Here is a 27,981-nt window from a genome sequence, read left to right on the forward strand (position 1 = left end):
GCGTGGCGTACTTTCACTCTGAATATTTGGGAAAAAGTAGCGACCTTTTCGCGACTTTCTCTCGGCCCGCCCGCCCCCCGCGCCCCGCGCGCCCCGCCCGCCCCGCGCCCCGCACCCCGCCCGCCCCGCGCCCCGGGCACGTGCTTTCTTCCGCGTACGCCTGCACAAACCACTTTTACTTTTCAACTCCACAATGTTCTCTGCGGATGTTATTAGCAAATCTGCCGATATCGGAACTCCTTGTACCTACTCGCTCACCTCCTACAATGCGATACGATCCCGACCGATTGCAATTTTAGATGGTCACACGTAGGCATAGTTGGTATAACGGACTAGTTGACGCCCGCGATTTCGCGTGGATTTGGGATTCTAAGATTCCGTAGGAACTGCTGAACTAGGGAAACAAACGCTTTGCGGGGATAAATGTAACCTATGTCCCTCTCCAGTCTCCAGGTCCTTAACTACATCCATGCAAAAAATCACGCCGATCCTTCGCTCCATTGCGGCGTGATTGGAAAACAAACTGAGACACTTTCACACTCACAATATTAGTATGATGTAAGAATCAGTCTAGAGACGTGAATGACGCTTGAACCGTGAGGGTATAAGGCGCCACGTACACCTGCAGAGGGAGCCAAAGCAAGCGTTAGTTTCTATTACCATTAACGGCTCAGCGGGTCGCAACGAGAGCTTGAATCTTTTCAGTGTTTTGTTTTCATTCGGTATATCAAATTCAACTGTATGCGAAAGTCGAAAGTAAAATTACAAGTTGTTACCAAAAAAGATACAGCACCTCATCTCCACCCTCCGCAGGTGTGCGTCTGGCTTTATCTCACGAACCGAGTGCGACTCGCACTTGGGCGGTTTCTGTAAAACTGTTCCATATTTGTAAACGAACTATAAGTAATTTGGGCCAGCGTGGCGGACTACGGCCGAACCCTTGTTATTCTGAGAGCGTGCTCCGTAGTGAGCCAGCGCGGGGCGATGAGCTCTGTCTAAAGTCTGAGCAAAGTCAAAGTGCGTTCTACAGATCAGTGGGTCAACCTTCGTAATAGAGTGCGTGTAGTATACAATATATGTTATCACTTATCAGCTGCAAGTTTCCGGAAGTAAATAATAATTAATCTTTTTTAATAAAGAAGCTTATCTGCTTAACTATAGTAAGTACGTTCAAATTTTCCGTTTCGGCCTGACCTCTCTCTGTCGACGACTCTTTACAACCAACTTACATTACTTACTAACATTACAAATGCAAAGGTGTGTTTGTTTGTTGGTTTGTCCCTCGATCACGTCGCCGCTGAAGCAACGGATCGGCGATGTTTTTTGCATGGATACAGTTAAAGACCTGGAGAGTGACTAAGGCTTCATTTTATGCCGGAGAATCAAAGAGTTCCCACGTGATTATAAAAATATATGTAGATTTATAAAATTTAGATTTTTAAATAATCATATCGGTGTATGATGCCGGCGACTAAGCGTGGATTTAGGTTATGGCCGTGGGAGCACTGATTTTCTGGAATCACAATTTGGCGGTTTTTGAATTTTCCCTTTACTTGTGCTAAAACATAGTTATCTGCAAAATTTTATGCTTCTAGGTTAACGGGAAGCACCCTATAGGTTTTGATTCCCTCGAAGGGTCTCGACAGACACGACAAACAGACAACGAAGCGATCGTTTCTTACTCTGGATACGCGGAACCTTAATAATAAAGTTGTTGATGATACTTGCCGTACTCCAATTGGTATGGTGTGGAATGAGTTTGATGAAAAACTGCCATAGCCCTTCCAAGGTTAGTCCGCTTCCATCTTAGACTGCATCATCACTTACCACCAGGTGAGATTGCATTCGAAGGCTAACTTGTATTTGAATTTGAAAAAAACTCGTCCACGTCACACGTCGCCTTCGAGCAGTTAGTCGGTAATTATGGGCGGCACTAGCATGAGGGTTCGGCGCGGAAGGTCACGCCAGACTCGTCGATACGATTATACCACTACTACATCCGGAAATAGGGCCTCTCGTACTAATGACTCAAACAACAGTACATTATTGCAAAGGCCGGGAAATAGGCAAGCAGGTCGAGTGTGAGTTTGAAGGCAGAGCCGTAGGCGAGGACTTCACTAAATACGAGACAGGCAGTTGCCATTTGCCACCGAGGCATATTAGTGCTTTTCTCAAAAGAATGCAGGGAAATAAAACAATTTTTTATATTATACATTAAATTTAATTTGCCTTTGTCGCTAAATATATATCATCAGGGGCTTTAACTAAAAATTGCTTTATGTTTTCGCCAGTATAAATTTTCGATTTCTTGCTTTTGAATCCGATAGATTGCCGTTTAAGAAAAGTAGTTAAGTTCCCATAATTTTTCAAGTTAATGCCGTTTTTAACATAAACTGTACATTTCAGCATGGAATAAATTGCCCATAATGTAGATGGCTTTATAGTTTTAGCAATCTCATTAAAATACGCCAAAAATACTGTTTCGGAGAAAATGTTCACTTTTTTCTCGTTTTTCCAACTCATAAAATTTTCATATACCTACTTTCATGTATATTTCTTTTGACTTCGCTGGAAGCAGGTTTTCCATCGCCAATTTGGCTTCTGATCTTAAATCTGGTGGAGTACAGTCATTTTCCATTTCACTCTCTGAACCGTGGGAACTCATTTTTAACCGACTTCAAAAAAAGGAGGAGGTTCTCAATTCGTCGGATTTTTTTTTTTTAATGTATGTTCCCCGATTACTCACATACCCCTTCTTCTCTTCTTCTTCTTCTCTCTGGGCTGGTTTCTCGTCTGTTGTGCGTGCGTTGCCCCTCCCCGCCGAAGTTCACATACCCCTGTACCGATTTGGAAAGTTTTTTTTTTTTTGTTTGAAAGGGATACTGTGCCCATATAAATTTGGTGAAGATCTGATGAATATCTTCGGAGTTGGAGAACAGAACTTCTCAATGGATAAGAGCAAATTTCTCGCGATCAGTGTAATAGCATAGTAAACAGTAGGGTTTTAACTGGGCATAGTATATTATAGTACAGTGGGGCCACTAAAAATTATGAGATAAAAAATTTTCAAAAGAAAAATAAAACCGACTTCAAAAGCCACAAACACTAAAAAGTAAAAGTTTAGCTACAACAAAAAGTTGTTTAGCTACATGTGTAATGTACCTAGGTATGAAGTCGGGTGAGCTTCACTCTTGGATTTCTAATTTTTACCCGACTACGCCAAAGCCGAAAGGAAGGGTTATGATTTTAGCAGTCTATGTATGTATGTATATATATGTATATATGTGTTTATGTTTGTATCCAGATTCTGTGTGTTCCACCGTAGCGCCTAAACTACTGGGCCGATTTTGATGAATGAGGTGTCAATCGATTCTTTGTAATGGCCCGGGTGACATAGGCTATACTTTATACGAAAAAATCGGCCTGACGGAAGTTATATCAAAAAAATTAAGAGTCTCAAATTTTTTGTTATTCCTATTGTGTCGAGTGGGATGTCCAACGAAAGAGGAAAAAATAGTTCATAAATATAAATATAGTTATTATTAAAATATACCAAGCGACAGAAACCCCATTTTACCATAATTAAATTCGTTTCGATCCGATATAACAGATGGCGCCACTATATAGTATATACTATATAGTATCTATATAGTACGTAGTTGAATACAGTTCTTGCACCCTAATAATTCATTATTATTATTATTACAAATATCACAATACTCACAACTACATAATATAATATAATAATAAATAAAAGAGGTTATGACGTAGTCTCTTCATATCTAATTAAAGTAAAAATTGCTAATTAATAATAATTATCTCGCTCTAGTAACGCGGAGGATCGTTCCTACTTGTATTAATGGCATCTATATCTATACTAATCTTAATAAATAAAATTGAAGTGTCAGTTTGTAATTTCAAAATAACTACCTCATATTAAGTTCATATGGTTATTTGAACGATACCATAAGTACGAAATTTCAGATAGATATTCCAAATTTATTTATTAGTATATAGATTAATGCCTAGATGCCTTTCGATTAACAAATGACGGGCTTACACCTATTAGGCTTGTTTTGTATGATTTAAAAATTTTGGCATGAAACCTTAAAACTAAAAAGACACTAAAAAGAAATAGGAGTAAAGAGACCCTAACGAGCACCAGTGGTATGCTACAGACCCACACACATGTATCGTATGCGAGCCAGGCATAGCATCGCTCTCTCACCGAGAGTAAAAGTAATCTTGCGCAGTCGTTTCCGTGTTCCCCCCCCCCCCCCCCCCCCCCCGCCCCGCCCGCGCGCCGCGCCCCCTTCCTCCTTCCGACTTTTACTTTCCGGTGACGTCGGAGTATGCGCTCGCACCGCACCGATCTCTGTGACTTGCGATGCGCTCCGGCGCGTGTCCCACTGTGCGCCGTGTGACGTCACGCGCGTGTGCGACACGCGAGCGAGGCCGGACATCAGAGGGTGACGATGAAGGAGGGACCTCACCCTCACTACCCTGCAAACGGGCAAATAGTTATTGAAACCTGGATATCAAATCATCTAAATAAATCTATAAAGTCTTATCAATTATAATCAATCAATGAACGTTCCGACTGCAGCTCAAGTTTATAGTGTACATGCAACTGGTTAAGTGCGAGTCTCACTCGCACACTAAGGGTTCCGTTCCGTACCGTCTTACAAGGAATAACACTTTTATTTTTATTTTTTAACCCCCGACCCAAAAAGAGGGGTGTTATAAGTTTGACGTGTGTATCTGTGTATCTGTGTATCTGTGTATCTGTCTGTGGCATCGTAGCGCCTAAACGAATGAACCGATTTTAATTTAGTTTTTTTGTTTGAAAGGTGGCTTGATCGAGAGTGTTCTTAGCTATAATCCAAAAAAATTGGTTCAGCCGTTTAAAAGTTATCAGCTATTTTCTAGTTTTCTTGTAGAAAAGAAGGTTAGATAACCCTTAGGTTCATAATATTCAAGTGTCAATTGACAAATGTCAAGTTGTCAAGATGGACGTTGCCTAGATATACATAATTATTTATTTGAAAGTGATTTGTCGGGGGTGTTGAAAATTTTTAATTTACACTTGTTTATCATTTGTTGTTACAGCGACAATAGAAATACACACTCTGTAAAAATTTTAAGTCTCTACCTGTTACGGTTCATGAGATACAATTCGCTGACTGACAGACAGACACCGGACAGACAGCGGAGGCTTAGGATTAGGGTCCGATTTGCACCCTTCTAGCTATATTGTTGTGATGTTTGATATATTCAACAATATAGCGTAGCTACTGAGCGGGCCGGACGCGGCGCGGGCCGCACTGGGTACAAAGTCTTTGTCATGTAAACTAATTAAAACACTTAATCGAGGCTGTTTCCAAGGTGCAAGTGAGCATTGATTCCTACAAAATAAATCGTTTGTCTGTCTTTGTACGCGTTTGTAACTTCTTAAATTCTAAGCACATTTTCGTGCAATTTTTATTAGATATCTTTAGAACCACCGTTATCTATATTTCATTTTCACGAATCTTTGGATATAAGAAAAACTGACTGACTGACCGACATGATGTCAACACACAGCTCCAACCAATGGGTCTAGAAACATGTGATGTCGAATGTTGTATCACGTAGACCTCTACGAAAAAAGGATCTTCGGTCTGTTGTGTCTACTAAGACTAGTGTAGTCGTTTTATTTTAATTTATAGACTAGTGCCTGGCTGCAATTGTACCTGCTGGCAAGTGGTGATGCAGCCTGAGATAGAGTGCGCTTGCGCAGAAGATGCCTATTCACTTTTGACTAGAAGTGACTAATAATAATACTTAAACTTACATAGTAATATGATATAACACGACAGCGGGCAGCGCCGGGCCGCGTCGCTAGTGTCCGTGGAATTTGTTTTCGACAGATAAAGTAGAACATTTAAATAATGTAGAGTAGGATTTTATTTTAATGAATGTGGATAGAGTCATTATTATATTACTTACTAGCTGATGGCCGCGACTGCGTCTGCGTGGATTTCGGTTTTCATTAATCCTTTGGTTTCCGAGATAATAAGTACTTAGTCTCCGTCCCCAGCATGTAAACTATCCCTGTGCTGAATAAATAATGCCCGCGATCTCGTCCCTATGGATTGTTTTTAATTACGGGGGAACTCTTCGATTTTGCGCGATAAACCAGAATTCAACCAAATCGGTGTAGGTACCAGAGACAGGACAGTAATTTCGTTGTAGCGCAAATAAACACTAATAAAAAATAAATAGAATTAAAGCGTTATTGCATTATGACGTGCTATGATGAAAGTGAAACCCGCCAGAGCTCGATGGGCCGAGCGCGACGGGAAAAGTGGCGGATTAGCACGCCGCGCACGTGCTCGCGCCGCGCACGTGCTCGCGGCGCACGTGCTCTGCATCGCCACATCTAGGCACTGCCTCAGAGTCGTTCCACAGCTGACGACATAAACGCAACCCGAGTAAACGAGCTCATCATTTTTAGGGCTTCAAATTCAAATTCAAAATATTCTTATTCAATTAGATTTTTACAAGTACTTTTGAATCGTAAAGAGCATCTACCAGCATCGTAGTACCATGGTAGTAGCTAGTTTCCGTCAGCCCGTCTGTCTGTTTGTATCAACATCGTCAAACTGTGCTACTCGTTTAAGTGCTAGTGGTATAAGAAACTACGCAGGGCCAGAAGGCCCTCACTACGGGGTTTCGCCGCACTACATGTTTGTCTGCAAACAACTGCTACAGACGTAAGTATATTCAAACTAGAGGATGCCCGCGACTTCCTCCACGTTGATTTAGGTTTTTAAAGATCCCTTGGAAACTGTTTGATTTTCCGAGATAAAATGCCTTTGTCAATTACAGGGACCAAGCTACCTTGGTACCTTTCATACAAATCGGTTAAGCGTATGGGTTTTTAGGATTCCCGTGGGAACTTTTTGATTTTCCGGGATAAAATGTAGCCTATGTCCGTCCCCGGGATATAAGCTAACCCTGTACCAAATTTCGTCAGAATCGATAAAACTGTTGGGCCGTGAAAAGGTAGCAGACAGATAGATAGACAGACGGACACACTTTAGCATTTATAATATTAGTATGGATTTAAAGAAACAAACGACTGACTCCTTCGTATGATGGTAAGGAGATTCGGTCGAACTAAAGTCGCTCACCCATCCAGTTACCAACTCGGTCAACGTCGCGTAACCACCGCAATCGTACAATTATAATATGCACCACCCGCCACTGCCCTTATATTGTACGTATTGCGCTGAATGATGTGTGTATGTGCGTATAACAATGTGTATGATATACATAATAAGTTATGTAACATGTGATTGTGTGTCAGTGGGGTTCCGTAGCGTGTTTACAAGCAAGCGACATTCTTATTTTTAACCGACTTCCAAAAAAGGAGGAGGTTCTCAATTCGTCGGGATCTTTTTTTTTTTTTTTTTTTTTTTAATGTATGTTCCCCGATTACTCAAAGACCCCTGGACCGATTTGGAAATTTTTTTTTTTGTTTGAAAGGGTATACTGTGCAGGTGGTCCCATATAAATTTGGTGAAGATCTGATGAATATCTTCGGAGATGGAGAACAGAACTCCTCAATGGATAAGAGCAAATTGCTCGCGATCACTGTAATAGCTTAGTAAACAGTAGGGTTTTAACTGGGCATAGCATATTATAGTACAGTGGGGCCACTAAAAATTGTGAAATAAAAAATTTTCAAAAGAAAAATAAAACCGACTTCAAAAACCAAAAACACTAAAAAGTAGAAAATAATTTTTGTTTAGCTACACATGTAATGTACCTAGGTATGAAGTCGGGCGAGACTTCTTACCTAGGTTCTCTTTACCTACTTCACTCTTGGATTTCTAATTTTGTTTTTGTTTTAATATGCTCGCTCGACTTCATACCTAGGTACATTACATGTGTAGCTAAACAAAAATTATTTTCTACTTTTTAGTGTTTTTGGTTTTTGAAGTCGGTTTTATTTTTCTTTTGAAAATTTTTTTACACTGTAAGGTTATAAGTATCGCCGCGCCGATTTGTCTGACTTTGTCAAAATATACTATCCAGGAGCAACCTGTAGGTATAATTTATTTTTAACCCCCGACCCAAAAAGAGGGGTGTTATAAGTTTGACGTGTGTATCTGTGTATCTGTCTGTGGCATCGTAGCTCCTAAACTAATGAACCGATTTTAATTTAGTTTTTTTTGTTTGAAAGGTGGCTTAATCGAGAGTGTTCTTAGCTATAATCCAAAAAAATCGGTTCAGCCGTTTGAAAATTATCAGCTCTTTTCTACTTACTGTAACCTTCACTTGTCGGGGGTGTTATAAATTTTTAATTTACACTTGTACCTATATTTTATTCATTTAATTTTCGTTTTTGGTTTGAACCAGAATACTCTCACAGATTAAATACTCTAAGACATCGCGTTACATTGTAATATTATATTACACAAATATTTATATTAATTATATGAAATCTGTGTTAAATTTTATATATAAAAATCAATGTTTGTATGTTTGTGTTCTATAGGCGGCTAAACCGCTGATCAGATTGTTATGAAACTTTGGTAGGGTGTTCTGAGGGCACCCGAGATGGTTCCTGCATAAAAAAACTATATATATATGAATAAAAAAAAACATGTTTGTATACGGCATTGCAACGCATGCCGGGTACAGCTAGTAAACTATAATTTATTGAAATACGAAAAAAATGCTTTTATAAAAACTGCTTGTTTCTAGTAAAATACGTCGGCACGTTGTGGTCTGCTGGTGGCATATTATTGTAAATTGTACATTTGAAAAGAGCAACCGCCGAGTTTCTTGCTGGTTCTTCTCGGTAGGAACAGCATTCCGAACCAGTGGTAGATTATTTTGACGATTCAAAAGCACTTGTAAAAGTTTAATTGAATAAAAATAATTTGAATTTTGAATTTGAATTTCAATTTGCTTGACCTGAATGATAGCCACAGAGGTTGGCAGGTTACATTGCTGCTTCAATTGGTCATATTAAAATATTGTTTCGTAGAAAACCTTCAATGGATTAAAAAATGAGCTCGCTGGCTATCATTGATTGTTAGACAATTTAGCAAATCAGCCCATTGTTGGGGCGTTTGCATGCACACATAATACCTAATGATAAGTTTGAGAACCTCGTTCTTTTTAATCGCCTTCCAAAAAAGAGGTGGTTCAGCCCGTATATTTTTTTTTATGAACTCGTTTCAAAATATTACGTAGGTAATCTAAAACATGTGGTTTTGCTCTCCCCTGCAACGTCGGGACGTATTTTTTTAAACGTTGTTCGTTGTTTGCGTATAAGGTCTGATGCCACACGAGGATACTACGAGACATTAGTCATTTGAAAGCAAAAGTTTTCGAGGTCCTATATTGCAATTTAGGTGTAGGGGGTAAGCCGAAGTCAAATTATATTTATTCAAATGGGGTAGTACTGTACACTTTTTATCATTTAAAAAAAATTAAAATATGTTTCAATTTTCAAAGTAAGATAACCAAGTGGGGCATCATATGAAAGGGATTTACCCGTTCATTCTAAAAGAGATTTTTATTTATTTTTATGCGTAATAGTTTTTGATTTATCGTGCAAAATGTTGGAAAAAATACCCGAGTACGGAACCCTCAGTGCGCGAGTGTGACTCGCACTTGGCCGGCTTCAGAGCGGGCTGCTGGTGCTGCGGCGGCGCGTCACGCACGTGACGTGACGTCACTCACGCCACTGCCCTCCTCTCGCGCTGTTTACCAACAAATGCCGCTGCACGCCAGCCACACCTCACACAGTGCCCTATGTAGCGCCACATTCATGCTATTTCAGCGCGAACTACACAAATATCCAATAATCCAAAATCTATATACTCAAATAGGACGACAATAATTATTGTCTCTTGTGGTACATCTGTGACTCTACGACCGGTTCGGAAGAATGAAGAAGAATGTAGAATCTACTGAGAAGAGCCGGCAAGAAACTCGGCAATCTTTTCAAACAAATCATAAAAATCAAAAGTACAACCTTCTCGCGGGCAACTGAAGGCTCAGCCGGCTGCTTCCACTTTGTCACTCAGGAATTTATTAATTCATTGTATAATAACCCCGACCTTAATAAGGGATGGCAATGTTAGGGTAACTTTAACAATGTTAGCGTATTGTTGGTGGAGATAATATGTATGCCACAAGCCTACATAAAATAAAGAATTATTACTTGGATTACGTAGTGACCCCAGGATTCCAATCGGCCAATCAAAGAGGAATCGACAGTGGAGAAGTTCTTTACTGTTGATTCTCCTTTGTTTGTTAAAGTGGATTTCTATACATGTAGGTATTCACTCATTTTCGTAGAGTTTCGTAGTTTAACAGTGTTTTTATTTATTAGATAAGTTAGTGTTGGTAAGATTTCGTATGTAACCGATACCGATAACATACTTAGCTAACGGGGTGAATTGAGAACCTCTTAAATAACCAACTGGCTCCTTCTTTCTTTAAATCAATTAAAGTCCGTACTAATTCTATAAATACGAGAGTATTTCTGTTTGCGAGCTTTTCACAAGCCATCCGCTTAACCGATTTTGGCGAAAAGTACAGAAATACTTACCTAAGTACTTTGTGTCCCGGAAAGTTAAGGAGTTGTCATCGATTGGCACCGAGATAGCTCGCACATGGCTCAGATATAGGCTTCTGTATATCTCGGAAAATCCAAGAGTTTCCTTGGGATTCTTAAAAGCTTAATCCATACGGACGAAGTCGCGGGCATCATCTAGCTATGAACAATATTCGCATCAAAACATCAGCAATCAGCATAATAAAAATAACAATTCCAAGCCCAAAAAAATTCCACGCTAATAACCCCTCGAGAGTACCATCTTCCACTTTCATACTTTCGCTTCGATTCACACGTTAACGAAAATGAACGCCGGAAAACACTGCTTTCTCTCTTACGCAACCGCAGCGGCCACTTCCCGCTTGCCCCGCCACTAACCCCCTCCTTTTCTACCACTCGGCACTCCTCACCTATATTTTCCGAGTAGGAAGTAAGATTACGCAAGCGAATCGATGCAGCTTTCCACCCGCCACCAGCCGGCGGAGTTCCGAGCGGTGCCTCGCTGCTCGCTCGCAGATCCGTATTCTACGAGTACTGTTGTCCAACATGCCCGATGTTCTTATTTCACAAATAATATGATTGCCGCATCCAGCATCCCTAGTCCTTGTTCTTACGAGACTCTCGGAGTTCACATAGGTACCTACCAGGAAATGACGTGGTTTTACAAAATGTTCGCGCAAGCTCGTAGTCGACGTAATCAATAGTTATCATTCATTACATCGACCATTATCTTACATATTCAACAGTGGTACCTATTTTGAATAAATCAGTGACTTATTGGTAGGTTAGTTTCCGTTAATACCGATGCGAGTCGCTCACCGTCCAGTCGGCGACCTGGGGCAACGACGCCGCACCGAGCCGCATTCTGATTGGGTGAGAATGGCGCGCCGTGAACCAGCGGGCTCGCCGCGGGTCGGCCGAGTAACGGAGCAGGAGAAAGTGCGGCGACTCTCACTCGTCGGACACGACGACGCGAAAGTCCACCACTGCCGAATCGCCCTTCGCTCCCCCCCCCCCCCCCCCGCCCCCCTCCTACTGCCGGCAGCCCAAATGATTCCGAAATCCCTCAAACTATAAAGTGACGTGTGATAACCGACCAAGGAGCCGAGTCGCACGCGAAGAATTCCGTAATACCATCGTACGAGATACCTATATAACACTATGTACCTACCTACCTTACGTATTAAATATCAACTCTCTACCTTTTACGGTTCATGACATACAGCTCACTGACAGACAGAAGGAAGATGAATTACACAAGTTATAGGCTCCTTAGCCACTCTTCGGGTAAGCAACCCTGAGGGATCGATTCAATAGATTTTGGACAACGCGACGTTTGTTCCGTTTTTACTCGAAGTTCATTACGATTGTTTTATATTTACAGTCTTCATTGTACATCAACATATAATATACCTATATATACTGCATAGGCAAACCCTGGAGGTACCTATCTCCTCCAGTTAACCTCTGTTACAAACGTACTTTGGCTCTCATTTGAATACTAACCAATTAAACTCAGTGAAGTTTTGTAGATCTATATGCTCGAGGAGCTTATACCTATGCCTGTGGCTTTTCAGATTTCCTTAACAGTAATTCAGTGTTAAAGTTACACGGTTTCAATTCACATACAAATCTATAACTAGTTATTTTTGCTATTACACAAACATAGGTAGGTATTCGCTTCTAGAACGTATCTACAAAATGACATCGAGTTTGATCGGTTAATATTGAAATGAGAACCAAACTACGTATGTATGGAGTGGGTGTCGGAGCGACCGCCGTCAGTACGCGTCCAATCGCGAACCTGCTCCGTTATTTAAAAATAAATAACTCCCAACAACAGCTGACAGCCTCGAAGAAAGGCAACAAGAAGCGATGGAGCGCGCGGGGAAGGGCGGGGCGGGGCGGGGCGGGGGGTGCTGCATAGTGCTCGTGACGTCACGCACTTTCTCCGCGAAAGTGAGAGTTGTCTATGTACGGCGCCCGGAAGCGACGCAGCCTCACGCGCAACTTCCTTCTATTATCCTATTACTAAATAGGATGTTCGGATGACGGCGACTTTTTGCCCGACTTCGCGACGAACGTAACCGCCGCGCCGCCGGTACATGCCCACTACCCACTACCCACTACCCAGGGCGAACCTTTGCGTTGGCGCCTCACATCGTCCCTTACTTTTAACACTGTATGGAACAGTTGCGGTTATTGACGAATGACGGAACCCACAAGGTAGTGTAGAGGTAATAGTTACATTGCTTACATGTATTGCATTACGCGTATTAGTATTGTAACAACTAGATATAACTGAGTTTGTTGTCGCCTCTGTTCAGTAGAATCTGCTTTCCGAACCGGCCGTAGCGTCTTGTGACGCTGGCGCTGCTGGCTGCTGTCCACATCAAAGAAAAAAATTCATTTCATTTCAAGTTTTGTAAAGTTTAGCTCAGAAATAGCTTCGTCTCGAAGACGGACCGATGTCCGGTTTCAGGATACAGATTGCTATTTTTTATTCCAGGAAACCAACGAGTTCCCACGAAATCCACTCGGACGGCTCACGGGCATCAGCTAGTATGTCATTATATTCATATGTCAGATGCATTAGGTATAATTGCAGGGTTTTTGTCAATCGTCTACTTCGTACTAGAATAGAGGTTTCAGTGAAATATTATGATTTCGTCGCATGTTACTGTGTTACGATTTTAGGATCGAACTATAGTTTCCTAGTGGATGTGGGGGGACTATGCTGCATTGTAGCATCTCCAAAAGGGCTGCGCTAGAACGGCGGCGTGTATTCGAATTCAAGACCTTATTATAGACCTTATTTTAGGTATCGTTTGGCTCAAACTGAACTGATTTAGTGGTAGTGGGAGTCCACGTCGGCCCCCTTTGATCACCTGAGTGATATCAACTGATCGAAGTGGAATAATTACAACCTCTACTGGAACCTGCGTGTAGATGCATAGTCTCAAATCGCTACACACGGCGATTTACGATATGTAACACATTGATAGCTATCACGCCAGTCAATAAGTCAGTGTATAGGTACTTTGTAACTATTAACTTATGACTTTACTAGATTAACAAAAAATATTGAAGTACACCACGACTTTCACAAAGACCGCGCCCATAGACGCTGCTGCATCACAGCGCTTCCGCGTTCGAGTAACGCGCAAGAAGCGGTCTCGTAACACAAACGGCAGCTGGTGACGGCTGAAGAGCTCTGGTGGCTGTGGAGGAACGGGGGGGGGGGGGGGGAAACGTAGGAAGCGGGAAGTAGCCTACACTCGTTACGTGTGCTACGCTTTCCCGCGCGCCGAGCGTGCGCGCTGACGACGCGGCGCCGCGCGCCGCCTTGAGGCCATCTCAATGATTACGACTGACGGCTCTCCACTTCACTAATCTCAACGTTGAACGCACGCAGCGACATTGTCGTATGAATAATTACTGTCATTTACAAAAACGATACACTCCATCTCGTTTCCTTCTATACTTATACCGATTTTGAGTAGGTATATACTGAATGGGGACCAAATAAACAGCTGAAAGTTAATTTGTGACGTGTATACGGTGATAGAAGATATTACAACTTTTTTCTAGATAAAGAACTTAGAACAAAACAAAAGGCGTTCCTGATTATTATTTGCACAACAGCCAATATATTGCATATAGGGCAACTATTGCGTATTCTGAAATATAGGTTAGAGTATGTATGTATTATGAACTTAGAATACTTTTGACTAATTTCCTGTATTTTAAATGATTAGCTTTAGCAATAGACTCATTAGGAATTTTTTATGCATTCCATAAAGTCTGTTTCATTTTTGAATTCACTTGAGAAGTGTTATTGCTAATGACGTGTACTAATAATATCATGAAATAATTGAAAATCTGTTTCTTTACAAACTTCACTCCACGATCGACTAAGTAGTACTGATATCTTTGAGGAGCTGTTCATAGTCGATACATCTTTTCTGAGAAGGAAAAACATACATAATTTTCTTCTGGTGCAGTCGGAGAACAACGCGAAATTCTTATGCAATAAGAAGTACATACAAAAAAAAATACTCCACTCCCTTTACAAAATAAATCTATTTATATTTTACGCCCTCTAAAAATCATATATATCTTATGACACGATTAAAAGGGCTCTTGCCACCATAGACGTTCCTGCGCTCATTGAGCCGGCAGGGATTAGTCGGGATGATGGCAAGAGACCTGATGGATTGACGCTGGTTCCCTGGGAACGGGGACGGGCGCTAATGTGGGACGCAACGTGCGTTGACACATTGGCCCCGTGTCATATCAGGGAGACAGTATCAAGACCGGGAGCCGCAGCAGAAATGGCTGAAAACGGCAAGCGGCGCAAGTATGCCTCTCTTATTGAGAGTTACATTTTTGTTCCGTTTGCCGTGGAGACCCTGGGGCCATGGAGTCTTAGTGCAAAGAAATTTTTTACGAGACATTTCACCGCGTTTAATAGCCTCATCGGGTAACAGAAGGACTGGCTCATTTTTTGCGCAACGGATCAGCCTGGCTGTCCAACGCGGAAATGCAGCCAGTATTCTTGGCACCATTCCACGCCGGCATGTTTTTAACCCCCGACCCAAAAAGAGGGGTGTTATAAGTTTGACGTGTGTATCTGTGTGTCTGTGTATCTGTGTATCTGTCTGTGGCATTGTAGCTCCTAAACTAATGAACCGATTTTAATTTAGTTTTTTTTTGTTTGAAAGGTGGCTTGATCGAGAGTGTATAATCCAAGAAAATCGGTTCAGCCGTTTAAAAGTTATCAGGTCTTTTCTAGTTACTGTAACCTTCACTTGTCGGGGGTGTTATAAATTTTTAATTTACACTTGTGTATAGTAATTAGATAAGGCTAGCTTTAACTTTTATTACAGGGACTAAAATCCAATAAGATCGTCTTATTATTTATTTGTTTAAAAAGTAGGCAACCCTAGTTGTGACGTCACACGATATAATCAGCTTACTGAGACGGCTTCGTACGCAGCCTGCCGCCTGTATCTGAGCCGCATAGCCTAGTGCGCAAGACGCCCGCCTCCGTGCGGGAAGCCGGGGGTTCGATCTCGGACACGAAGCACCTCTAACTTTTTAGAGTAATATGCGTTCAGCAATAAATACCTATCACTTGCTTTAACGGTGAAGGGAAAATCTTGAGGAAACCTGCATCTCTGAGAGTTGTCCATAATATTGTCAGAGGTGTGTGAATTCTGGCAATCCGCACTCGGTCAGCGGGATACACTATACAACATAGACTTTGTTATTGAATTCCAAGTCCCAACTCTTCGATCCTGATTCTGCAAGCTACTGAACTCCTACTGTGTGGATTTGGAAAGTTTTGCTGGTGAATTGATATTTTACCAACTACCAAGCAATGACTACTTACACTAAAAAGCTTATAAAAACGACTTCTAAAACCACTACAAAGCAAAAAAATATTTTTTGTTGTTACACATAATACATTTGTGTAGAAACATATATGTATGAAGTCAGGCGAGCAAAATAAAAAAAAAACCGGCCAAGTGCGAGTCAGACTCGCGCACTGAGGGTTCCGTACTCGGGTATTTTTCCAACATTTTGCACGATAAATCAAAACTATTATACATAAAAATAAATAAAAATCTGTTTTAGAATCTACAGGTAAAACCCTTTCATATGATACCCCACTTGGTATAGTTATTTTACTTAGAAAATTGAAACACGTTTTAATTATTTTTTTAAATGATGTAACCACAAATTCACAGTTTTCAGATTTATTCTTGTACTTGTGCTATTAGACCTACCTACCTGCCAAATTTCATTATTCTAGGTCAACGGGAAGTACCCTATAGGTTTCTTGACAGACACGACGGACAGACAGACAGACAGACATGAGGAATCCATAAGGGTTCAGTTTTTTGCTACTTGGCTACAGAACCCTAAAAACTAGAAATCCCGTGTAGAAACAAATAATTATTTTTTACTTTGTAGTGGTTTTGGAAGTCGGTTTTTTAAATTATTTTTCTTAAGTTTCATTGTGTTGATCATCGATTATAGAATCGCGCTTATTCTGTAGTGTTGATCAAATAAGAAAGTTTTCTTTCTGTCAAATATTCGTTGTTAGTGACAGCGGACGGAGAAAACTGACTCTAAGTGAGCTCTCAGATGGGTCACGCCTGTGGCAGCGGTTCGGAAAACAGTTGCTGCGTCCACGCGAGCCTCGCACGTGTGGAGGGCCGCGTGACTCCCGCCCCTCCCGCGCGGCGCGAGCACGTGCCTCCTCCGAGCGGGGGTTCGCTCTCTGTCAGATTAGAGACCGTCGTGCACGACTAGCTGAGTCGCCCCGGCTTCGCTGGCGTTCCCAACAGTCTTCCAGAAATAATGGAAAAATGACTCAGTCTCATTAAAAAATTACCTATGTATTCCTCTTGGGGTACGTTAATAAGTTCACAATTTGACGCTGAGGGGTAAAATTTCAAAAATCCTGTTCATTCGAGCCAAAACCATACATACCAATGGAAATAAGTTTAAATATGTAGGAATTTCATACAATATTTTTGTTATATGCAGGCAGGAGTTAAGACAAAATGTTTCAAAACAAAAGTCGCTCAGTGCAGTCTGATATTATCTTCCTTACATCGCATTACAATTGGCAGCCACAATCACATGTATACCTGCGCATATAACATGTAACGTTTTACCGTCGCTCGGTCTTCCGCGAGTAGCGATAGTGTCCTACTGTATGTTGGCGGTCGCACCCAAAGTTAACTGTTGTTTTAATATACTATTGAATTAAATCAAATAGCTCACCTACTTCTTTAACCAAATTAACTATAAAAATGATTTATATCGCATTCGTAATTCGCTCCGAACGAAGACGATCGCAGTTTGGTTCTCAGTTTAACATTCGATAAGTTATAGTTAGTATTCAATTGGGAACCAAACTACGTTAGTATGGCGGCTATGGTGGAGTCCGATAGAGGAACTTGAAATGTTTATTATGATTCGGTAACTTTAGTTGATATAATATTTAATTGCTGATAGAACCAATTACGCCGCCTTCATGTTATCATTAATGTTTATTATTTAAGGGCCTTTTTCACAACCTCCAGGTAAACTTTTTTCTAACGCATAAATACCGTATCTCAGTTTTGTATTGGGAATCTGTCAAAGTGTCAAATTTATAAATATGTTAGATAAAGTTTATTAGAAGTTGTGGGCCTTAAATTCATTTAGGTCCTACCTACCTAATTTAAAATTGTAGACAACACTTTCTTTATACATTTAAATATAATATGTTAAAAAAAAATGCCTGTGCGATGTCCAATTTATTTGTGATTGTTTTATGTATACCTATACCAGTACTTCTGAACTTTATGAACGATTAAAATGAATGTCCATAATGCTATGCGAATGTTGTTTATTAGGAACAGACTTATCATTTCATTATATTCATTATGGTTTACACTTCGTTCGCGTCAGGGCGCGCGACGTGCCGCTAACACGTTCACTATTTCGATAAACGCTAGTTTGAAAAAAAAAACATGGCTTATCTATATTCTATATACGTCTAATATGTGACAGAAATGTATTAGTCATTTAAACGCACCGAACAGTCTGTAAACTTTTATTGGTAGGGTTTATAGAAAAATGATGAATTGTTAACTCATGAGTTTGTTAACTCAACTTAGATCCTTTTTTACATTTTATAAAATTGAGAGCGAGACATGCGAGTGCCCAGGAAGCTAGCTCACTCACAGCTCCTCGCCGCGGCCGTGTTCACTGAAACGATACATTGCAAAGCTCGAAGTGTGCATTGGCCTATAGATCGTACTTTGACTTAGCTCAGACTTTACTTACGAAAAACTTTGCTGAGTGTATGCTAAGCTTAAACTTTGATTCGGAATTTATAGTCGTATCGCGCCAAGATTATGCTGAGCGTAAGCTAAGCACGAGACCGTCAAAAAATTAATGGGTGATTCATTCTAAGTATTATTTTCTGATTTTTCTTTATAAAATATAACACTATTAATATTTAAAAATCTAAAACGGTCCAAATTATATTTCTTATTTATGTTATTATTCATGGAAACATAATTTCGATTAGATGTTTTAGAAATAAGCGTATTTAAAGTACATTTCTATTCTTTTTATTCTAACTAAAGAGCAAGAAACGGAACGTTTCGTCGGCCGGCCGTGCGATGTCAAGTGACGTTTGATATCAAGGTCAAAGATGTTTTATTTTGTTATTGTAAATGATCGTTTATAGTTTATAACAACAAGTGAATTCGGAACAGTTTTTTGCAGTTCTAATGGGGTAGTCAATTTTGGCCTGTAAGTTTTGTTAGGTTAATATCCTAAGTTTTTGGTAAGTCGTCGATTTAGTTGACTGAGGCTATGCTAAGCACGCACTCAGCAAAGACGTCGAATTTGGCTCTATAAATACCAAATCCAAAGTAAAGTCTGAGCAAAGTCAAAGTACGCTTTATAGATCTCAGCCTATCAAGCCAGAGCACCACAGTGCGACATGAGGCACGCCACACGGTGGCATTCACAATGTAGCTAGAATCGTCGGCAACCTGTGTAATCTTTGTATTCCAATCCTCGATGTTGTCTCTTAGCTTAGCATGTCGCATTGTCGCATGCTGTCGCTCCGGTGTCTTTATACCATTATACTTTACAGCTACGCTCCGTGTCCGTGAGCGCACTGGAAACTGTCCCCCGCAGCGTGCCACGCTTGTGTCACTGTGCTGGACTCAATAGTCCACGTTGTATTCACGGGAATGATACTGCCCCTAGTTCTAGCTGAGATGCAAATTGTTTGAAACATTCATTAATTATTATTATTATGAGACAATTTGATTTTAAATTTTATAATTTTTTTAACGTATTTATTTATATATTTTATTTATTTATGGTCACATATAAAAAATTAATAATAAATAATTTAAATTAAAATTACTATTAGTTATAGTCGTCAAAAAGACCACCCCTGGTTGCCCCTGGACCAAAAGTGCCCATCAAGCTGGCAGCATTGCCCCGCTGAATGGCGATGGACATCCTTTGGACCAGGTAGGCCCCAGAGCGTGGATCGCAGCCCCTTGTTTGAAATAGCATTAGTTGGTAGCTATCCTCCTTTTTAACTTTAGAACTATAGTTTAACTATAATCCTAGATACTTCGTTTTAAAGAATGAAGAAAATTCCATGACCACTAAAAATTAACTATCGATTATTTTTGAATTTCGGCCATTAGCATCTTAGCGTAGTTCTAGCGGCAAACTGCAAAGGCGTCGCGTTTCGGTCGCGATTTCAAAGTGTTATGTTTAAACGACGTCCAAGCGACATTGTTCTTACGAGATATTGGGAACGCTCAATGCGACGCACTGTCCCAGCGTTTCTTGCGCACTTCGTATCATAGCGGCGAGCGACAGACCGCTACGGCCATACTGATGACGAACGGCGCTATGAGCCGAAGCGCACGCGTCGGCGGCACAGTGACGAGCGCAGCGAGCGAGCTGTCGGGCTGGGCTCGAGTGACCGGGCTGTCGCCCTCCTTGTTGCAGGCAAGTCGGTGAACGCGAAGGACGCGCTCGAAGATAAGAAGGATGACAGCGAGCTGTGGGAGGCGCAGGCCGCCTTCCTCGGCCCCAACCTCTGGGACAAGACGCTGCCCTACGACCCAGATCTCAAGGTACAAGAAGTCAGTAATCGCTACTTGGTTACCTACTGCGTGTTGAGTGTCGTGTGTCCCGCCGGCTTCTCGACCGCGCCTCGAGTGTGGCGACCTGTTCAGGCGAACTGCGCAGCTCTTGTGCGAAACGAGGATTGCTTGGTTTGCCTTCCTGAAATACGGTGCCAAGACGCGTACGTAGAAAGTTGATGGAATAAAGAATTAAAGTAAATTAAATTAGAGTACTCCATACATCATCACTGGTGTAGGGTCTACAAATGTGTGCGGCGACCCGCTAAGGAGGCGCCGCACACAATGCTGTAGTGGAAGGCCCCGTCACACTCGAGGCTCCGTCACTCGCATTGGGTAATAGAGTCGCTTCTCGCTCTCCCGATCCGCCACGTCCCCGTGTTATCCTTATCTATGTTGTGACATTTACTATTTAAGGTGCTTCTGCGTAGTTTAATTTGTAGTTATCGATCGTCGGATTGTGTCGTGCAGCTTGCGAATTGCTCGCGAATGTGTGTCGCGTTGCGAAGTGCCTCGAGGACGTTCGGCCGACGATAAGGGCCGCGCTCCACCGGCGAGCGCGCGCGTGACGGCTGACTCTGTTTCAGTACGTGGACCTAGACGAGTTCCTGTCGGAGAATGGCATGCCGGGCGAGGGCCTGGGCGGCGCGCACCTGGGCGGTGCAGCCTTCGGCGCGGGCGGTGGCCTGGCGCTGGGGCTGCAGACGCCCGTCACCAAGCGCGAGCGCTCGCCCTCGCCCTCCGACTGCATGAGCCCCGACACCATCAACCCGCCGCTCTCGCCCGCCGATTCCAGTATGTACCTTCTCATTTATATCCACTTCCACTGTGTAACTCACCCGGCGACCCCTCCGCCCAAGCGTCACCCATCACATTCATATTCCAAAGGGAAGTCTTGTTACAATCCTGCAGACTATCCAAGGTTTAATTACAATGTAAGCCGATATACAAATCACCGATCGATTCAAAAACAAGAACTTCCAGAAACCGTATAGTGGGTGCATGGCAGATGTTAGTGATAATCGGAATACATTCCTTCACCTTGAGATCCCGATTCTTATCAGTAATCGAGTTATGTGTCCTCCCATTGCAAGTCGGTTACTCTAGTTCATCTGAGGATATGTTTTCCGTTTCGATGGCGTCTCGTCATTCAGAGTTTGGTACTGAGATGCGTGTCCCACTGACTGTCCAACTGCACATTCCAGCGTTCTCCATGGCGTCGTCGGGGCGCGACTTCGACCCCCGGACGAGAGCCTTCTCCGACGAGGAGCTGAAGCCGCAGCCGATGATCAAGAAGTCCCGGAAACAGGTAAATGAAGTTAGTGCGCTGATCATTCCTACGGCATGCTGCCAACTGCCTGCGGGGTGCGGCGACACGAGCACACTGGCCGGGTCACATGCGACCGACCGGCGCGCGACACGTCGCAGTCGCGTCGTTTGTTCACGAACGACAAGAATTCCTTACCGTGCCCCCGATAACTCTAACTCGCGCTCAAAAATCTTTATTCAAACACAATTTCATAAGTTAGTGGCCATTTTTACAATGATATTTCTTATCATCTGCAATTTTACCCCGATAAATACGATTCGCAAAGGCAGCAGAACGAAGCGAATCTTAAAAATGGTCGCAATATGTTTTTTCCGGTAGATATTTCTGCTTTACGTGGTGCGACAAGGAGGATGCTATGTGGACTTTTAGAATTTCAATTTGCTGCCGTGACGTAGGGGACGGATTTTCAAAAATTCTTTCTTAGCGCTCAACTACGCTACGCTAGAAGAAACCTTAGGCCGACCGGTTTTAGCTGTCTGTCAGTTAGTTGAAGAACTTTATTAAATAGATTCTGATATTCCCAACAGTAATGGCACACTGACTAATCAGTCATACATACCCATGTTACAACAGTTGATACAAATTTTTAAAAGAGTTTTTGAATAAAGACTGGTGAGAGAATTAGGGGGCATGGCTTAAGTTTAGCGCCTATTTTTATTTCAAAACTACCTGTCGCGTCGTGCCGAGTGTGTGCACAACGCGACGCGACAGGTCGCGGAACATTAGTCGTACATGTGACCCCGCGCCTAACACGATTGACACACACAATGCCTTCTCGTATAATTATACTTACTACATATCACACTCATATTGATATTAACGATACTACGTCATTAAATATGAGATTATAAATCATAGGACTGTAATTTACCAGTGCCTAAATTTAACTTCATCGCGCTAAAGTTTACATTTTTACTGTAGGTAATTATGACTAAACATAAAACTAGAAGATGAAAACACTTTTGATAAAAAGAAAACATAAGGAGAAGTGCAAAGATAGTTCAAGACGTGGTCGCTCACAGAACAACACTATCCTCGCCGGTGACAACCGACACCGTCGACGACAGTCGCGTTACGTATTGCACTAAACGTTCTTACACACAGCATGACAAATGCTTATATAACGCTTATTCAATGTTTTACTAAAACAGTTTAATATTAAAGAATACATTTTATTACTCGTACTAACTCCTAGTTCCTAGTCGGAAATGTTACGCAACTATTTCACGCAAACTGCAGACCACACGTGAAATGTTGTATCGTTTCCACTCACGGTGGCTGCCGCATACGCGACGCGATTCCATTGGACGCGACGCGATTCCATTGGACGCGACGTGCAGCCTGCTCTTCACTCGCGGGAACTACGCGAATCGACAATGTGGGCATATTAGCACGCGAGAGTGTCGCGTCACGTACGTGGGCAGTCTGCCTTTGCATTCTATCTCACAGTAGTCTAACAGCTTACGAAGACACGTCATCTCCACATGCACGGTACAGTTGTCGTAAACAAGAGCTCTGGCCTTGAAACTGCACGGGTCGGGAGGCGGGGGCTGATCATGCCAAATGTTCGTCAGTCACCCTTTCGCTGTGGGAAACATGGCAAACATTTTACTTTCATACTACGAAAGTAAAGTGTTTGCAAACGTCCCCTGCGCCGTCGGTCAGAGCTCTTTTTGTCGCGACACTCGTCATCATAGATAATATACTAATAACGGGTATAGATAAGCCACTCCTACCATATAACTAGGAAAAGGGAATAAAGCTTACTCTGCTGCCTCAAAGATGTCGCTAGTAGTACAATAACAATAATAATGCAATAGATGGCGCTGTATAATTTTTATTTTTTCTGGATCGCGGTTTGGCGCCAGTTCCCTAAATTTGAACCAGACTTCGGACCAGTATCAATCAAAGTAGACATATGCAGACGTGTTTAGCTGACCAATCCATTATGAAAAGAAAATATTATTATAAAATTAACACATCAATCAATAATCTGCTGGTGTCAGCTAAACACATCTCCATTTCCACTTTGATGGATACTTGGTCTTCAAATGTCTTCATCTATAGTCTGGTTCAAATCTGAGGGAAACTGGCGCCAACTGCTGTCCTGGGAACAGGATACAAATTATTGATTAAAAGAAAAATTTGTAAGTTTTTTCATAATTTTATTTTTTGCATCTTCTAGTATAAAATATCCTAGCCTGTGCTTTGACAGAATCATTTTCGTCAAATTTAATTATTTTGCCTTTTAACAGCTGATTGATGCACTTACACCAACTGTGTACAATAATATTAATAGCTATATCCGGCTCCGGGAAAGTTTCAATTAATTTAATGAACTGTGTTGAAAGAGATAATTTCCTTGCACATTTAATTTTCTTAGTTTGGGTTTTATACTTTTCACTTAACTTTTTGAGTTTATGGTCTAGTTTATAAACTTTCCTTTGTATTTGATTATAATATGCATTGTCCGTTATTGTCGTTGACATCTCAAGCAATTGATGATAGTTGGACGTAGGTTTCTTGCAAGGATTCACAAACATGTGCCGCTTGTGTCCAGCAGAAGAAGCCTTGTACGTACCTGAAATTATATTTTAGAATACAAAAACTTTTAGATGAGCATGAATAATACCTAAGTAATAGGTTTATGTTCAGGCAACTGGCTGTCTCATCCAACTCTGAGCTTGAGCGAATAGAGTGCACCTGTATTTGTGAACATAGTGCACTATAATACATCGTGTACATATAGTTGCTCTATCTCTCTATTAAGATAAGTCACCATTAAGTTAAGTAAAAAAAATACTAACAATACAAACATTCATTCACAAAACAAAACTGTATACCATTTTTACTAGTGGACGGATGTAGAGTCTTCGGATGTAACCATAACAGGTTCTGTTACATTCATGGAAACATATTCTACAGGCAAATCTTTTGTTGGGCATGGAACTTCTGCTTGTATCAACTGAATCAGCTCTTCACTTTGCAGAAGTGGCTGAGTGGTTTCAAGTAAAGCTAACAATAAAATATTTATTCAGCAAATATACCATAAATACTATGCACAACAGACGGAACAGATGGAAGTGTGGAAACCAGTCCAGATCTCTCCAGATACCCTATTATATTATTATATAAGAAAAAGTAAAAATGTTACTTATTATACAGAGCTATATCTCTCACATAAATCTGTCTCGTTTTAACTCAATCTTAAGTCTGTGTAAAGTCTCAGTGCGCTCTATAGATCTCAGCCTGGCGGTGTCTCAGAGAGTGCGGCTGCGGCAGACTTCACACCGCGCCGCTCCGCTTCCGCTCATACATAAGACGTTCGCTCAGACGACAGTAGCTCCCGGTCGCAGTCGTTCCGCCTCGTCTAGGGATGTTGTGTTCCGTGTGTTGAGCGACATTCGGTGCCCGGTCGCCACAAGGGTTAAGGCCCAGTTTCAGATCGGGCGGTCAACGTAAGGTTGCCATTAAACTTACCCGTCAAAAAAAAAACAAATGAAAGTGAGTTTCTCAAGTCAATATTCAAAAGTTAACGAATCCTGACTTGTATAGCCCAAAAGGGTTTTCTATAGTGGCCATCACAGAAAGCCGCATGGCCGTAAGAGCGACCTTACACGAGCGACTCGAGAGTTGAGCGTCGGTCACACGACTGCTTGAGCCATCGTTGCCATGGTAACCGCCACAAACCCGGAGTAGTCGTGACGGCTCGCGTGTCCCCCGTATGACAATCATCTCAGCTGCGAAATGCGACTGCAGCTGAGATATACAAATGTATATGTTACGGGCAATTTGATAAGTCCGGGCACTATTAATAATGACCGGTCTGTATGAATAATGCCCGACTCAATTGGGCAATGTGATTAAAACAGCAAGATTAATCACTTTTCCCGGCCATTATGAATAAGGCCCACCCTATCTTGGGCAAAGTAATAAAATAGGTGAACTGTAGTGTTTTTGTTTATTAAATGAAAGAACCTAACCTAACCTAAGCTTTTTTTTTATACGTGGGAAAATCCTCATGGATACCACCGTGCTCGGGGAGGCGAGGTGGTTATGTCGGACTCTTACCGACTAAAAGCCCACGGCTTACCGTCTCAATCGTTGTTGCTGAGCACAGGGACACGAACGTTTTCAACTACGACCCAGCTAACGGCGCCCGCCAGGGCAGGCCCAGCTCGGGGACTAAAAGGGGCCCCAAAACCGTTTAAGGCTCGCCGGAAACAAGGGCTTGCCTTCCAACTCGAGGACCTACTCTCCCGCGGGTAACAGACTCCCCATGTCTATCACCCGGAGACCCTACTCAAGGGGGCAAGCGACGGTCGTGTGCAGCTCGCCTGCGCCCGATTCTCTTGCGGCGCATGGGATGAGAGCTTTCGGCTTCCTCTGCCGCTCCGCTCCGCTGCCTCCTTCTGCGTCATTACTTCCTCGCTGAAGGAGACCATCGCTTGCTTGCACTGTTCACCATGGATTTAGTCACGGCGGGCAAGGAAAGGTCCTGCGGTATATCCACCAGTGACTGGCAAGGCTCCGCCCACGCTGGGCACTCAGCCAGCGTATGTTGTGCTGTGTGTGAGACACTACTGCACTGGTGGCATTCCTCTGTGGGCTCTCTTCGCGCCATCCTGCACAGATATCTTCCAAAGCACCCGTGCCCCGTAAGAACCTGTACAAGGTGGAACATGAGTGCTCCATGCTTCCTCTTCATCCAATCGTCGAGGATGGGATGGATAGCTTCGATAATCTTATGTCCAGCAGTGGGTGACTCGAGCCTCCTCTGCCAATGGAAGAGGAGCTAACCTAACCTAACTTAACCTAAGGCCCTCCCCCCGCACGTACGCACCCCTGACAACGGCTGCGGTCCAATTTATCACATTGCCCGGCTACAAGTAGGGAATTATTCATACTGTCCGGTCCAAGTGATAAATTCAAGCTATCTCAAACACCGACTTATTACATGGACCACGGGTCGTCAGGAATTATTAATAATGGCCGGTCAAAGTGATAAATTAATCCTTTTGCCCAGCGCTCTTGGGCATTATTAATAATGGCCGGTCCTTATTAATAATGCCCAGTTAATCAAATTGCCCGTAACATATATAACTATGTAGTCAGTTGGCTTCATTTAAAAACAACTCTGACCTTGAACTTGCGCAGTGGGTGTCAGCTTATTATTTGAACGGTTCAATCTATGGTGGTTAGCTATAACAATGCATTTGAGCCAATGGCGAGAGAGTCGGCCGATCAGAGGTACTCACGAGAGTATTATCGTTGTACAAGGAACCAAAAGCTTAATTACACTTCACACTCATCACACCACACTCATATTATAAAGGTGAAAGTTTTGTGTATGTATGTGTGTGTATGTATGTTTGTTACTCGTTCACGCAAAAACCAACGGATTTGGCTGAAATTCGGAATGGAGGTAGATAACATCCTGGATTAGTACATAGGCTACTTTTTATCCCGGAAAATCAAAAAGTTCCCACGGGATTTCGAAAAAACTTAATATACGCGGACGAAGTCGCGGGCGTCAGCTAGTTTGCTATAATCCGCCAAACCACACAAACAAATGGTTTGTCGGATTATAGCAAATTAAGCTTTTGGTTCCTTGTATATCATGGACTTCCGCAAAATAACGCCTGCTTCTATAATAGTATATTACCGTAGTAATCAAGGGTCAAAGTTTGTACCTGAAGCCAGCTACGCACCCGTACCCGCGTTCGCGCGTCGCGTGTCGGTCACGTGCCGTTGTCGTCACGCGTTGTATTCGTTCAGTCTTTAGTTTGTGCTCTTGCATAACATTCCTCCTTTAACAGGGCTCTCTCCGTCACTTGCTTCATACAATCGTAGTTCCAATTTCATTTGAATATTAAGCAACCAAAGTCCATGAAATTTTGCAGACATATTAGTCTTCTAGCTGGTCCCCGTCAGAGGTTAGACCACTACCACTACTGACGGGGACCAGCCGGATTGAGAGGCGGAGAGGATCTATACAATGGTTTTCTAGCATGTTTTATTATTCTAGGTTAGTGCATCTGTATATAAATATCGAGAATGTTTAATTCTTGGTCTTATTTTTGTGTTTTCTTATTTTTATGCTATAATGAAAACGATTAATAATTCAAAACTCAATAACTCAAAAAAATATATATATTTGATAGCATTTGACCTCCTCTACAACTTCTCAAAAAGAAGGTAACGTTATACTGGACTTCATGTATAAATATCATACATATGGATTAAACTATATAAAAAATTATTTCCCCGCTTGAAACTTAAATAATATGTAAAAACAAAAATTAAAAAAAAAAAACATAAAAATCGGAGCCGTTTCTGAG

At 42.0% G+C, this 27,981-nt stretch overlaps 1 protein-coding gene and 1 long non-coding RNA gene across 8 annotated transcripts in view; one reads left to right on the plus strand and one right to left on the minus strand.

Moving 5' to 3' along the window:
• The window catches only part of LOC123880032 (hepatic leukemia factor), a 60,808-nt gene that overhangs the window by 28,845 nt on the left and 3,982 nt on the right, over positions 1-27,981 (plus strand). For 4 of the 7 annotated variants that reach the window (XM_045927925.1, XM_045927924.1, XM_045927919.1 and 1 more), the window contains 3 exons: positions 20,174-20,310; positions 20,898-21,105; positions 21,516-21,628. In XM_045927925.1, the coding sequence (XP_045783881.1) occupies positions 20,174-20,310; positions 20,898-21,105; positions 21,516-21,628 (458 nt within the window). The remainder of the gene's footprint in view (positions 1-20,173; positions 20,311-20,897; positions 21,106-21,515; positions 21,629-27,981) is intronic. The other 3 variants (XM_045927921.1, XM_045927920.1, XM_045927922.1) reach the window with 3 other exon arrangements.
• LOC123880037 lies at positions 9,771-27,969 on the minus strand. The gene is made up of 4 exons (XR_006799142.1): positions 27,958-27,969; positions 16,235-16,252; positions 15,878-16,025; positions 9,771-9,781 (listed from the first exon to the last, which is right to left on the minus strand). It is a non-coding gene; the product is annotated as an uncharacterized LOC123880037 (long non-coding RNA).

This window comes from Maniola jurtina, chromosome Z, assembly GCF_905333055.1.
Source record: "Maniola jurtina chromosome Z, ilManJurt1.1, whole genome shotgun sequence".
Classification (NCBI taxonomy): domain Eukaryota; kingdom Metazoa; phylum Arthropoda; class Insecta; order Lepidoptera; family Nymphalidae; genus Maniola; species Maniola jurtina.